This window comes from Athene cunicularia, assembly GCF_003259725.1.
Source record: "Athene cunicularia isolate RWA chromosome 21 unlocalized genomic scaffold, athCun1 chr21_part1, whole genome shotgun sequence".
Classification (NCBI taxonomy): Eukaryota; Metazoa; Chordata; class Aves; order Strigiformes; family Strigidae; genus Athene; species Athene cunicularia.
The window spans coordinates 1310075-1323275 of NW_020799127.1; the positions used below are offsets into that span (position 1 = coordinate 1310075).

General features: G+C 52.3%; 1 protein-coding gene across 1 annotated transcript in view; it reads left to right on the top strand.

Annotated features, from left to right (window-relative positions):
* The window catches only part of LOC113487953 (pleckstrin homology domain-containing family M member 2-like), a 35707-nt gene that overhangs the window by 8055 nt on the left and 14451 nt on the right, over positions 1-13201 (top strand). Inside the window, exons 2-3 of the mRNA XM_026862915.1 lie at positions 12421-12527; positions 12665-12774. Of these exons, the coding sequence (XP_026718716.1) occupies positions 12421-12527; positions 12665-12774 (217 nt within the window). The remainder of the gene's footprint in view (positions 1-12420; positions 12528-12664; positions 12775-13201) is intronic.

Consider the following 13201-nt stretch of genomic DNA (forward strand, 5'->3'; position numbering starts at 1 on the left):
GGACCCCCTGTGCTGTGACTGTGGGGCTGGGGACGGGCCTGGGGACCCCCTGTGCTGTGACTGTGGGGCTGGGGACGGGCCTGGGGACCCCCTGTGCTGTGACTGTGGGGCTGGGGACGGGCCTGGGGACCCCCTGTGCTGTGACTGTGGGGCTGGGGACGGGCCTGGGGACCCCCTGTGCTGTGACTGTGGGGCTGGGGACGGGCCTGGGGACCCCCTGTGCTGTGACTGTGGGGCTGGGGACGGGCCTGGGGACCCCCTGTGCTGTGACTGTGGGGCTGGGGACGGGCCTGGGGACCCCCTGTGCTGTGACTGTGGGGCTGGGGACGGGCCTGGGGACCCCCTGTGCTGTGACTGTGGGGCTGGGGACGGGCCTGGGGACCCCCTGTGCTGTGACTGTGGGGCTGGGGACGGGCCTGGGGACCCCCTGTGCTGTGACTGTGGGGCTGGGGACGGGCCTGGGGACCCCCTGTGCTGTGACTGTGGGGCTGGGGACGGGCCTGGGGACCCCCTGTGCTGTGACTGTGGGGCTGGGGACGGGCCTGGGGACCCCCTGTGCTGTGACTGTGGGGCTGGGGACGGGCCTGGGGACCCCCTGTGCTGTGACTGTGGGGCTGGGGACGGGCCTGGGGACCCCCTGTGCTGTGACTGTGGGGCTGGGGACGGGCCTGGGGACCCCCTGTGCTGTGACTGTGGGGCTGGGGACGGGCCTGGGGACCCCCTGTGCTGTGACTGTGGGGCTGGGGACGGGCCTGGGGACCCCCTGTGCTGTGACTGTGGGGCTGGGGACGGGCCTGGGGACCCCCTGTGCTGTGACTGTGGGGCTGGGGACGGGCCTGGGGACCCCCTGTGCTGTGACTGTGGGGCTGGGGACGGGCCTGGGGACCCCCTGTGCTGTGACTGTGGGGCTGGGGACGGGCCTGGGGACCCCCTGTGCTGTGACTGTGGGGCTGGGGACGGGCCTGGGGACCCCCTGTGCTGTGACTGTGGGGCTGGGGACGGGCCTGGGGACCCCCTGTGCTGTGACTGTGGGGCTGGGGACGGGCCTGGGGACCCCCTGTGCTGTGACTGTGGGGCTGGGGACAGGCCTGGGGACCCCTCAGCCTTGGGGTGTCCCTGGGGACTGCCTCTGGCTGTGGGACATTCCTGGGGACCTCCCAGACTCACACCAGCACCAGAAGGGGGGGGGCTGAGGGACAGTCCCTGGGGACCCTCCACACCAGTGTAGGTGGCTGGGGGACACCTTGGAGACACTGGGGGACCCTTTGGGCCGGGGGTAATGGGGTCAAGGACACCCTAGAGGCAGGGGACACCTTTAGGGGCTCCTCTGTGTGGGATTGGGGATGTCCCTAGAGACTCCCTGTGCTGGGGATGTGAGGTTGGAGGCATCCTTTTTGCTGGTGCCGTGGGACACCCCAGAGGCACCCCTGGGGGTTTGGGGTCACCCCCTGGCTCACCCTGCCAAAGGGACCCTGCCAGGGTCACCCCCAGGAACCTCTGTCTCTGCCAGTCAGGATATACTGGGGTTACCCCCCTGGGGCTCCCCCTTTTCAAAGGGTTTTTTTCTCCTGTGGACAGGACTGGGGGATCCATTTTCCTGGAGCTGTATGGTGGGGGGCTCTGTGTGAATCCAGTGTGAAACCTTTCCAGAGGTCCTCCCTCCAGGCAGGTGTACGCCATGGGTTGGCCTTGCCCTAAAAACGAGGCTCTGAAGACACGTCCTGTCACACCTCATCTCTCACCCTGTCCTTCTGCTCCTTGCCCCTCGTTTCTCCTTGCCCCTCAGCATCTGCTGCCGCTGAGGTTGTTTTTTAGAGCCCATCCCTTTGGGGGGGAGCGTCCACATGCTGGTACGAAGGGGACTGGACTGGAGTCTGGGGCGGTCACAGGAGTGAGTTGTAAGGACATGCTGGAAGTTTTGGGTTGGGCCACGTGTCCTGCCTGGTCCACATGTGAGCCCCAGCCATCTCTGAGAAAGAACTCAAGCTCTGTTTGAGCAGGTAAAGGGCATCTTGTTTCAGTTTTCATCCCAAATTTTGGGGGAAAGGAGGCTTTCTGGACTCACATTTTAAAATGCAGTTGGGTTTGTGCTGCCTTATGGAATAGGAGTTTTCCTGGTGTCTGCAATGTGTCCTGACACAGATTCATCCATGAAAGCTTGTCTTATGAAGACCATCACGAGTTAACCCCTGGCAATATTGAGGAAGGGATGGCCTGACATCGCCTCTGGGATGTGGGATGGATGTGCAAACCTCTCCCAGCCTGTGACCTTGTCACCTGGTCTCTCACCTTTCTGTCCTCTAAAAATTAAAGATAACCTTTAATCTACCTGGAAATCAGTGGATGTTCTGCCTGCTCCAAGCCCTCTTATAATGCTCTGCAGCACTACTGCCTCAGTTTCCCCATGTGTATAAGGATATACTATACTACTTCCCACACAGGATTTGTTGGATGTAATTTATTTGCATTCAGAAAATTCATGGAGTTTATTTTAATTATTATTGTACTTGAACAGGACTCATCAACTACAGCTCTGCCAACACACCTCTGCCTAGACCGACCTCAGTCTCTGCCAACTCCTGTCTTAGTCCAATGGTGAAGAAGGATTCGGGTTTTTTTGCAATGCTGCCACTTTTGCTTTCTTGTTCAGAGTGAGAAAACTCTGGGAAACGTAGGAATCTCCGTGAGACTTCAGGCTGACAGACTTTTATACCATCCCAACAAAACCTGACTCAACTGCATGGCGAAAGTCCAGCGCTGGCACACCCCTCCTTTTTTACCCCTGGGATGCAGTTCTTCCTCAGGGACGTCGCTCCCCCTCAGCTATGGAGCTGCTGATTTTTCCCGCTTCCCTGTCTAACTTCAACCCTCAAGTCCTTGATATTTTTCCTTTTCTCTGCATTAGTGGGAAGAGTGAGGTAGTAGGTTAGGGGAGCAGGTACACCCTTCCCACGCCCTGGCTGCATGCTGGGAAATCCTGCTCTCTTTCATCCTCCTCTCCCTACCTCTGGACCCGTTTTGACTAACTCCTTGTGGCTGGGATTGTGTCATGGGGCAGGGACGAGTTTTCCAACTATCTTGCCTCTGATTTCAAAAGCTTCCTAGCTGTGTAGGCTGCTTGCTCCTTACTTTTGCCATTGTTGCAAGTCTGAATTGTAGAGCGAAGGGTTTGGATCTGTTTGGGGTGATGTGCACAACTCTCCATGCCGCTTTTTGGCCAGACGATGATAAATTGTCTTTTCTCAGCTTCAGTCTCAAAGAGGAGTTTGTGGACTCTTTGTCCACAGTCAGTTATTATAGAAGGCAGCCAGGACTAAACCCCACCTCGACACTGGGTAAACTGGGACAAGTCGCCACTGAAGGCTGAGGTACCTGGTTACGATGTCAGGCTTTGAGTAGCAGCAGCAGAAAAAATACCTTATTTTCACCAGGTGACCCAGGGAAAACCATCCAGATGGTTGTCAGCTTCTTTCTGACTCAGATGGGGAAGGCAACGAGCCGCAGCACAGCCCTGAGCAGAGTTTGTGCCGCAGAAACCTGTGGCTGTGACTTTACCTGGCTGTGATTTGAGTTTCTCCAGGATGCTTCTGAATTTCAGGAGTGGGAGGGGTCAGAGCACAAGCAGTGGGTAAATACTCTATAAATCAACAGCAAAAAAAGTGCTTCAGTTCCAAGCGAATTGCTTAAGCCTTGAGAAACAGGATTGTTTCTCTCTTATTTTCCCAGGAATGGGAAATGGAGCACAGCTAGAAAAGGTAGGGTTGCAAACTTGCTTGGAGTGGGTAATTACAAACCTGTGGGTTTCTCTGTGATACCCAAGTGCCAGGTCTAGACTGTTTGTCTGCTTCACCTGTATCTCAGACATCAGTGGTAGCTTTGCTGTTGACTGCAGAGGTGTGAGATTAGAGGTGTGAGGTCAGGCCTCGACTGCAAAGAGAGGCAAAATGTCTGAACTAGACAAAATTGGCCTTTCCAGCTGCAGAGATGTCAAGAGGCTTTTGCTCTTGGTGGCTTCAGGAGAGCTTGGGGAATCTCAGCACTGGCAAGCTGGGTCCCCGCTTCATTTCCAACACACATCCAAGGGAACTCTGAGTGTGGTGTTGATTTTCCATCTACTCCTTGTCCTCTCTGTTCTCCATGGGAGATGTAAATTAATTCAGAGCGTGCTGTTTCCTGCACACATGGACAGTGATGCCACAGAGCTCGTTACTTCTGTCTCATGACCGTTTCTTTTCCCCTTTCTGATCTAGTGCACCCTCACCCTGCTTTTCGCCAAGAGGGCTGTCCTCCAGCACAGATTACTGTGCAAATTGCTGTATAACCTTTTTTTTTATTATTATTATTAAAGGAATAGGACTTTATTGAGGGAGAAGGCTGGAGATGGGCATGTTATGGCTCAGCGAGCAGTCATGGCTTCCTGTGCATCCTCTCTCTGTGGGGTGCAGACTGTTCACTCAGGTGCTTATTTTCCTCTAGCAGATGTTACTGTGAGTGGCAGCAGCAGGATGAGAGCTGGTGCCTCCCAGTTGAACTCTTGCCATAAGCATGCTGGAAATGCCAGCAGTGTCCTACCCATCCGTGGCCAACCATCTCCTGGTAGCTAAGGGCTATCGCAGGTGACATCGTCCATGCTGAAGCTGGTAGCCTGGATGGTTTATGTTCTCTTGTTGGTTTTCCATGCCCTCCTGAACAGTGGAGGGTGAGATTTATTGCTGTCCTGCTCATGATTAGGTGGCGAAAATGCAAAGTCTTTTAAACAGTGCTCGTTGTTGGCAATTCCGGGAACTAAATGTAAAATCAGAAAAGAGATCAGAATCCAAGATTCTGGGGCTCTTCTCTGTTTTTCAGGCTTTCCTGCTGGCTTTGAAGGACACACATTCCCATGAACTCTAGAGCAGCTGATTCTTGGTGCATGTCAATCAGGTGGAGCGGTGGTTTTTGTCGATGTTGCAGGAGTTCTTGCCAAAAGCCCTGGCTCTGCTCCGTTTGTGCATGACTTGGGGAAGGTTTCCACTTCCCCCACAGTGAATTAATGTTTTGCCTTTTCTGCCTGTCTCCGGATCAGATTTTTAGCCCTATACCATTGAAATGCTTCTGCAGTCTCTCAGGCTCCCTGAGCTCTGCCTTGCAACATCTCTGCTTCTCCTGCATGGTGAGGGAGGGTAGATTTGAGGATGGCTTACTGCCCCCATGTCCTGGAGTGGAGCATCTCTCCTCAAATCATGTAGGGAACGCGCTCATCTCTGACTGGGTGGATTTATTTGGCCCAGCTGCCATGACACAAAGGCATCAATTCTGGGAGATGTGAAAATAGCCAAATCACAATTTGCCTTCTGCTTCCCGTTGAGGGGCACCTCGCTGGCTCTAAGACCACAGGGGTTTTTATCTTTGCCAGGGTATTTCCTCTCGCTTATGTTTGCTTCAGGCCACATCCCTTATTGCTGTGGGAAGCCCGCAGCAGGGATCGATGTTGGTACATGCACGTCACTCCCCTTGGTGGTCCTAGCATGTCCCTTTGCTGGGTGTACCAGGTTTAGCAGACCTCCAGAAGCCTGTGGCTGAACCTAGCAGCAGTCTCATAGGTCTTGTAAGTCAGCTCTGAAGACACAAGGGTTGCTCAGGTGCTTTTAAGAAGTCTCTGAGTACTTGCAACTCTGACACTGCCTATTGTGGAGGTCCTCTACGGGCTTTGCCACTGCCAAGCGAACAAAGATGTTTGCTGTGGTTCTGCTGAGTGCATCTGTGTATTTCCTGGGTTGCTTGAGTATTTCAAGCTTTATCTCTTTGGAAATTCCTATTGCCTCATCCTGGCACGGTTTTAGTGATAATACGAGGTTTGGCATCCACAGTTACAAGGGGATCGGATTCTGCAGGTACCTAAACTGATGTTTGTCTCTTTATATCCCGGGGAGGCATTTCTCAAAATCAGCTCTGGATCTGCTGGTGGACAAGGCTATGATAGCCTTTTGGGGAGAAAAAAAATCCCGTTTGTTCTCCTACTGCTAACAGAAAGCGTTTCACTGGAAGAGCAGCCGGTTTAGGAGGCTGAATTTTGGCAGTGGGTTTTGTACGAGGAGCTGAAGCGATGCCTCTGAGCCTCTCTGCCTCTGATTGCACAATTTCAGTGGCTGTTGAGTGATTTCAGGTTTCCCCACTTCTGATATCCTAGTCCAAGAGGAGTAACCGAAATAACTGCAGGACTTGCTCGATGGGGAGAGAGTCAAAGCAGCAAATGCCCCGTGTGAGAGTAAGCAGCAGCTATTTGGGAGAGCAGCACCATTACCAAGACTTGCAGGTCCCAAGCACCCAGTGCTCACTTGTTTTTTGGTGTGTTTACCAACTGAACTTGTGTTTTTCTTCCCGTGAAGTCCGTTTTTTCTGTCATGCCGAGCGTGTGACCTTTCCGTCTGTCTCAGCGCAGAGATCTTGTTCCCCAGCAGCCAGCTCCGTGCCTGTCCCTTGCTCCATGGGCTTTGCTCGCCATGGCAGAGGAGCAGGATGCTCCCTGTGACTTGCAAGGTGTCACCACTGGAAAAAGTCCTCGCCTTGGCTGAGCAACGCACGGGCCCAGCCAACTGCAACGTTTGCTGCTTAGAAAGAATGAAGGAAAGCCCTGGAAAAGCCTCAGGGCTATGGGGGCTGATGAGTGTACATGTCCCAGGAGGTGACAGCGTTGCTGGCATTGGATTGTGAGGCATTTGCAGCCACAGAGCATCTTTGCTGTGGGTTTCAGCTTGGACTGTTTCAGGCTCCTGTCTTTGCATGTCATGAGCATGCTCTGTTTCTCTCCAGGCTGCTCCAGCATCACTTGTGGTGCCTTCAACGTGCTGATGCTCTGAGCGTGCCCGTATATTCCATCGGGAAAGCCACAAGACCCAGGCGAGGCGTACCGAGTCCAGGACGAGAAGCTGGGCGCTGAGCCCAGTGCTGGTTTGGAAGCTTGTTGTAAGAAATGTTGAGTCAGGTCACATACACAACTTCCAAAACATCCTGCTGGAGCTGAAGTTTTAGGGCTTTGTGTTATATAAGTGGACAAGAGAGAATAACACCCCTCCCTTAAAATTCAGCCTGCTTTTATGGGTGGCATGGAAGGCTAGGAGTTTTCTAGGCGAAGTAGTTTGGCCATTTGCTATTTTTTATCCATTTGCCATTGAATGTCTGTACTCTCGTGAGCAGGTATGAGAGTGCTGGTTGCTTATTTATCTTCTTACGTATCTGTCCTGTCTCTTCCCGTTGTCTCTTCCCTTGGGGTTGAGCTGCCATCACTTGTTTGGGACGACAATCACCTGCCACCTTTTTTTTTGGTGCTCCCTGGAGCTCCAGGCTTTCTCCTGAGGGTGCTTAGCTCCAGGTGCAGGCCCAGACTGAGTGCCAAGACCCAGAGCTGGCTTCTTAATCAGCATTTTTTTAATCTCATTGCTAGACAGCTTTGCAACCTGCATTCACAGGAAACCATACAGGTTTGCTCTTGCTGTGTAAGGGTTATTCTGGCTGTGTAATCCAACAGGTTAACGTGCCACCATCGTTGTCCAGTCCACCAGTGCAGCGTGGTGGAAAAGCAGATGCTGGGAGCAGGCTGGGGAAGGGGGTTGTATCTAGCAAAGGGTTTGTGTCTTCAGCTGCCTGCCTGGATGGCTCACAAAATACTGCCCTCAAAGAAAACCTCCTTGATAGGTTGGAAAAGGTGTCTTTCCAACCGCTGGGGAAGACAGTGAAAGGACAGGAGCCGAGTCAGGAAAAGGCTGTGGCAGTTAGGTTCTGGCTGTCTGCTTGCTGCTTTGTGGTACTGGTTTTGTTTTGCATTCCTGGAGCAGGGGAAAAACCCTCGCCAGCCCATGTGCTGTGAGTGGGAAAGTGGGTTTTGAAGCGCCTCTCACCTTTCCCATGCAGCAAGTGCGGCGGTTAGGGAGCTGGGGGAATGCAAGGGGTGTTTGCTTTTCTTTTGCTGTGTTTTTCCTGCCAGGGAAATACCAAGCAAAACAAGGGAAATGAACTTGGTGTTGGAAGGCTGCTTGTGAAACATCTGTGGGCCAGATTTACAGTGGGGAGATGGAGACTCAGTTGGGTTGTGGCCAGCCGTGAACAGGTCAGGAGACTGTATTTCAATAAGGTTTTAGAAATACTGGAGAGATTTCAAAGGAGCACCACAAGAATGATTAGAGTTGTAGAATGGGCTTTACAGCCTCCCCCATCGTTTGTTGGCATCCCTTGCAACACAGGAGCTCTGCAAATGGGCCTGGAAAGCTTCACACTCATTGAGAACTGGTGCAATTAGTAAGTTATAAGGAGTATCCTTTCCTTTGCATGCCAGCATGGGGTGTGGTGTATCACTAAAAAAAAAAAAAAAAAAAAATCGTTATTAACACCTTCTCCTCCATGGGGATGAGGTGCGATTATAAGGAGCACAAACCTCGTGTTACCTCCATGCAAACCAGCTCCCTCTTCCCTTTGGACAAACGTCCTTGTGCTCAACTTTGTTCTCAAGGGTGTTTAACTCGCCACCTCGAGCGTTTTGGCATACACTGAAGCAGGTTTTGTCCTGTGCTGTCGCAACACTGATGCTTGGACCCAGTTGGGGCTGCAGAGTGGTCTCGGTGAATGGCGGGGATGCCTTCTGCATGCCAACGGCGCTTATTTTGGCCACAGGAATGTCTATAAATAACCCTGAGTCAGGGCTCAAGGCGTTCACCGTGCCCCACACGAGTCCTCTGTCCAAGCCAGCCTTCAACACTTCTTTCTGGTTTTGGAGCGCAGAGGAGATGAGGGGAAGAGCATCTCTCTGGAAAACCCACACATAACCAGCATCACGTTTGGTTAATGCTTTTTAACCTTTTTGCTTGCCTCCTTCCTGATTTTCCCTGGCCCCAGCACAGCTCGCTGCCCTGGTATGTCAGGGAGCTGCTTTGTGGATGCTTCATCAGGTTTGGTCAACCACCTCCCAGACAGGTCCGCCTGCCACGCCGTGATTAGGGAGAGGTTGGTTTCAAATTATTCGTTAGTGTTTTATAGTGATTTACAGTAAACACTCCATACAAATGACAGTTTTTCAAGGAAGTGTCACATCATTTCTGCCTGTGCTGCACGATTAGGGCCAGGTGCTGGGATCATCCATGGTCTGTGCCTCTGCCCTGAGATGCTTGTGGTCATAATTCCTACAGATTTTCAGCTAGGTGGATCTTGGAGCAGGCCAGTGGGCCATGGGGAAATGATTCAACTGGATTTTGTTCCCCAACTGGGAAAGCTGTTTCACTGTACCTTTCCTCCATGTGTGTCTTCACTCCTCTTCCCAAGCTGAAAACGCCTCCCCATCAGCTTTTGCAACTCTCACCTTTCCCCACTTTCGCTGTAGGGGTGACTCCACCCAGGAGATCCCGAGGCTTGTTCTGGCTTGTTTCCTCCCTGGACACTTGTGGGGATTCGCCTGGCTAATCCCTTTTTGGGGCTAGTTGTGCTCCAGCGATCTGTGCACGTCTTTTCCTTGGGGCTGTAAGCCGTGGTCATGTTGGAAACAGCACCACCCCTTGATGCAGCACCATTCAGGGAACATGGTGGCACATCTTTGTCCCTGCGGGTAGGAGTGTGCCCTTGGTGTGCTTCCCTGTGACCGACAGCTCCTAAACTGCCGTGACTCAGAGCGCCCGAATCCAAACCCAAAACTGCTGAGCATATGCTTCCCGCTCGCAGGGTCCCACGTGTGCGGGGCTGGTGTGGCCTCATGACTCTGAGCAAAGCTCGGTCATGCCAGCTCGTCCTCTGGCTGCTGATGTTGCAGAGGGGCAGATTTGAGCCTTTTGGGGTAGGTTTTTTCTGGATATCACTGTGAGGCTGGGTTTTCCAGCAGCCTGCCTCCCCAGGAAGGGGATGCAGTGCAGGGCAGGAGGTTGCATGCTCCTTGCAGAGCAGCTCAGAGTAACACCAAGCCTTAAAAATAATGCAGAATGAGCCCTTCAAAACCTAGATCCCTTCACAGGTGGAAGTTTTGGCTTTTCTAAGGAAGAAAAATCATTTTTCCAGAAATTCCCTGGTGCTTCTCAGTGTTTGGAGATGTTGAGATGAGACAACCACCATTTGCTAATGGTTTGCATCCTCTGGTGATGGGAGCAGGTTGGTCCGTGTGGCAACAGAGAGGGCTGGGAGCTGTAAACTGGTTGCAGAAAGGACTGTAACAGATCTTAAGTTATTTTTGGAGAAGGAAGGAAAGAAAAAAAGAGGAAATGTTTCTATTTGCTCATCTCTTCTGCTGCTCAAGCTTGGAGTCTATCTGTCGTGAGGAATCCCTCCAGTTGGTGACACAGACAAGCTCCACGTTCCCTCCACAGGACCTCCCTGAGCTGTGTGTGCAGAGCTGGCTGAGTGGCTCCTCGTTTTCAGTGGTACACTAATGTAGGGCCTTGTTATTTTTGTTTTCCCCTGTCTCCCACAGCTGCATTTCCTCAAGCCAGCACAGAGCCTGCAGAAACACCCAGGACAGGAACCTCATCTGAGGGTACCCCGGCTCTCTGCAGAGGCAGCAGCCTGCTTGGGACAAGCCAGGAATTTCTGCCTTCAAATCTGGGATCATGTCCCATATGGCAGGGAATTTGCTTCCTGCCTCAGTTTCCCTGAAAATGGAATGTTTTAGTGAGCTCCAGACAGCTCTTGGACAACATCCCCCATGGCTCCATCTATTTATTCTCAGAGGGATGTGACTAAATTATGACTTTGTTTCTTCCTCTAGTGTCCTTGCTGCAGGAGGGAGCTTAAAACACTGGCTGCAGATAGCTCCTGAAATAGTTCCTGAATAGAGGGATTTTAGGGCATTCTTCTCCCTGCTTGGGTCTGAGCTGCCTACTAATAGTGTAAATCTTCTGGGAGAGCCTTCTACCCAAAAATGGGTAAGAGCTGCTGAGCTGAAATGCTTTGAGTCTCACCTGGGTGTTGTGGAAAAGTCTATACATCACCAGAGCACCCGCGGGTGGCTCTGCAAACAAAACATTATTGCATATTTCCTTCCGCAGGGGATTTACCTTCTGGACTTGACGGGACAGGGACAGGCTGAACTGCGCTGTGTGATCAGATGAGGGAATTTGGCCACGATTCTTGGGCTCGGCAGTTCCTTCCCACGTAAAGGCTGGGACTAGCTCCATGCAGGAACACGCCTGGATCTTACCTAAGAGCTCCAGAAAGAGTCATGGTCTTCAAGCCAGGAGGGTGTTGGAGCTAGATTTGTGCATATTTTTAAGAGGGTTGTTGGGAACAGTTCCCCAGGGGCTGTGAGGTGTTCTCTGTCCCCCTTGATAACTTTTACATCGAGACTGGATGATGTTCTAAAGGAGCTTCTCTGCCTCTAATTCAGGAGGAGAAACCACTTTCTAGGGACAGGTCAGACTCGACAAGCCCAATACTGTCAAGTTTTTATTTTTCAAATCTGCTGTCTAGCTGGTGATGTTTGGCAAAGACATATTGGGTCACTAAAATAATATACAGATGGGTGATGCGTCTCGTGGCTCAGCTGAACCGTGCTCACTTGTCACCAGCCAGAGCAAATAAACATGGCATATACAGCTGAGATTACATCCCGGGTGTGTAATCTCCCTGCCTGAATGCCAATTATGTGTGTGACGGGGACCTAAATAGACCTGTAATCTCTAGGGACAGGAGGAGGCCGGTGGCTCAGCTGGGAAGGGATATAGGATTTGGGTGTAAGGGGATTTCTAGGATTTCTGGTGAGTGGTTTTGCAGAAGCAGAAGAGCAGTTTACACTGTGTGGGGCTGCCGGGGCTGCTGTCAGCGGAGCACGGGGCCAGCGCTGACCACAGAGTTAACTTTGCAGTTGTGAATGGGTTAACTGAGGATGAATCAAGCTGTTCTGATTTTTGAGAAAGCAGCAGCTATGTGCTGCTACGTGGTGTGTGGTAGTGATGTCGCCTCACCCCAGGAGAGGTAAAGGATTCGGGATTAATTGAACTGCCGTTGCCCCGTATGCACATGCCTCCGTCCTCTGCACCCTCCGAGTGCTGCTGTGCAGCCAGGCAATCTGTACCAGCCTGTGTTTGAAAGTTTGGGGCAGCTCTTGGCTGCCTGGCATCAATGCCCAGCATTGGGGCAGTTACTCAAGATGCCTGTTACAAGAAAAACTTCTGTCTCTTCCTGGGATGCTGAAACTACACTGAGATTTCTTATGGATTTAGCACAGAGCATGTGTGCTACAAGACCGAGGCTCTGAAAAGTGCACGGATCTTTGTGGGTGAGGTTCTCCCTATGAGTTACTGCCTTCAGGGTATTCTTAAAACCAATTGTTACACCCTGTAAGTAACCTGCATCAAAGTTTAACAAGCTGAGACATTTAAAAAAAGCTATTTAATGCTGGCTGTGAGTGTCCGCATCTCCGCAATGGGCTGTAGAAGGGTGTTTCAGCTCTCCCATCTCTTCTTTTTGCAGCTGCAGAGCTACTTTGCTGCCTGTGAAGATGAGACACCGGCCATCAGAAACCACGACAAGGTTCTGCAGCGGCTCTGTGAACATCTGGACCATGCTCTGCTCTACGGGTAAGCGTGGACCTGCCCTTTTCACCGTGCTGTGCCTAGCGTGCAGCCTCAGCCCGGGGAATCCATCTAGGTGTTAATTGGGATGGAGATAACGAAGCCCTTGTTTAGCCTTTTTCTGGCCTTCTTTCTCCTCCCAGCCTGCAAGATCTTTCCTCGGGCTATTGGGTGCTGGTCGTTCACTTCACCCGCCGGGAAGCCATCAAACAGATAGAAGTGCTTCAACATGTGGCCACCAACTTGGGACGCAGTAAGTATTTGCAGATGCTGCCCCAGCTCTGTGAGCAAACCTCGGTTCAGGGATATCTGGCAGGAGACCCAGGCGAGTTGTGTTGGCCACGTGATGCGGGCTGGGGCTGCAGGCAGGCTGAGGGAGCCAGTGGGCAGCTCCCCACTAAGTCTGGCTCACCTTGGCTAAGGAGATGAGAGTCCTGGCATGCTGGCTCTAAAAATAATTTTACCATGCCTCAGGACTGGGTGTTGCTGGGTCAGAGATCACAGAATCATTCAGGTTGGAAAAGACCCTTGGGGTCATTGAGTCCAACCCCCAGCCCGACTCTACAGAGTTCTCCCCTACCTACCCCACATCCCCCAACAGCTCATCCAAACGGCCCTTAAACACACCCAGGGATGGGGACTGCACCCCCTCCCTGGGCAGCCTATTCCACTCTCTGACC